Below are 1,008 nucleotides of genomic sequence, written 5' to 3'. Positions count from 1 at the left end.
TCCCAGCCGCAGGCGCTGGGGCTGAGCCCGAGCTGGCGGCTGACGGGCTTCTCCGGCCTCAAGGGCTGAGGCTGCAAGGTCCCCCAGGAGACGCTGCTCAAACTCCTGGCGGGACTGACGCGGCCGGACGAGCGGCCCCCGCCGGGCCGGGGCCTGGCCGGAGGCCATGAGGAGGTGGCCCAGGAGGCCGGCCTGCAGGTCCTGGCGGAGCCCAGCCCCAGCTGGCCGGCCCTGGGCATCGGGATGGACTCCTGCGTGATCCCCCTGAGGCACGGAGGCCTGTCGCTGGTGCAGACCACGGACTTCTTCTACCCGCTGGTGGACGACCCCTACATGATGGGGCGCATCGCCTGCGCCAACGTGCTGAGCGACCTGTACGCCATGGGCATCACCGAGTGCGACAACATGCTCATGCTGCTGAGCGTGAGCCAGAGCATGACGGAGGAGGAGCGGGAGAAGGTCACCCCGCTCCTGGTCAGGGGCTTTCGGGATGCTGCCGAGGAAGGCGGGACGGCGGTGACTGGCGGACAGACTGTGGTAAACCCTTGGGTCATCGTGGGTGGGGTGGCCACGGTGGTGTGTCAGCCCAACGAGTTCATCATGCCCGACAGTGCCGTGGTCGGGGACGTGCTGGTGTTAACCAAACCCTTAGGGACCCAGGTGGCCGTCAATGCCCACCAGTGGCTGGATAACCCTGAAAGGTGGAATAAGATCAAGATGGTGGTCTCCAGAGAAGAGGTGGAGCTGGCCTATCAGGAAGCCATGTTCAATATGGCCACCCTGAACAGAACTGCCGCAGGGTTGATGCACACATTTAATGCCCATGCAGCCACGGATATCACAGGCTTTGGCATTCTGGGGCACGCTCAGAATCTTGCCAAACAACAAAGAAACGAGGTGTCCTTTGTCATCCACAACCTGCCCATCATTGCCAAGATGGCCGCCATCAGCAAGGCCAGTGGGCGCTTTGGGCTCCTTCAGGGAACCTCGGCAGAAACTTCTGGGGGG

General features: G+C 63.6%; 1 protein-coding gene across 1 annotated transcript; it reads left to right on the top strand.

The window, feature by feature from the left end:
* Positions 1-6: 6 nt before the first annotated feature.
* Positions 7-1,005, top strand: LOC102756649 (selenide, water dikinase 2-like; the record flags this gene model as incomplete). Its single annotated transcript, XM_015557355.1, has 1 exon — positions 7-1,005. A coding segment is annotated over one exon (999 nt), but the record flags the coding sequence as incomplete, so codon positions are not given.
* Positions 1,006-1,008: the final 3 nt, after the last annotated feature.

The sequence above is a fragment of the Myotis davidii genome, unplaced genomic scaffold, assembly GCF_000327345.1.
Source record: "Myotis davidii unplaced genomic scaffold, ASM32734v1 C63580990, whole genome shotgun sequence".
NCBI classification, from domain to species: domain Eukaryota; kingdom Metazoa; phylum Chordata; class Mammalia; order Chiroptera; family Vespertilionidae; genus Myotis; species Myotis davidii.
This window is presented reverse-complemented; position numbering and strand designations above follow the sequence as displayed.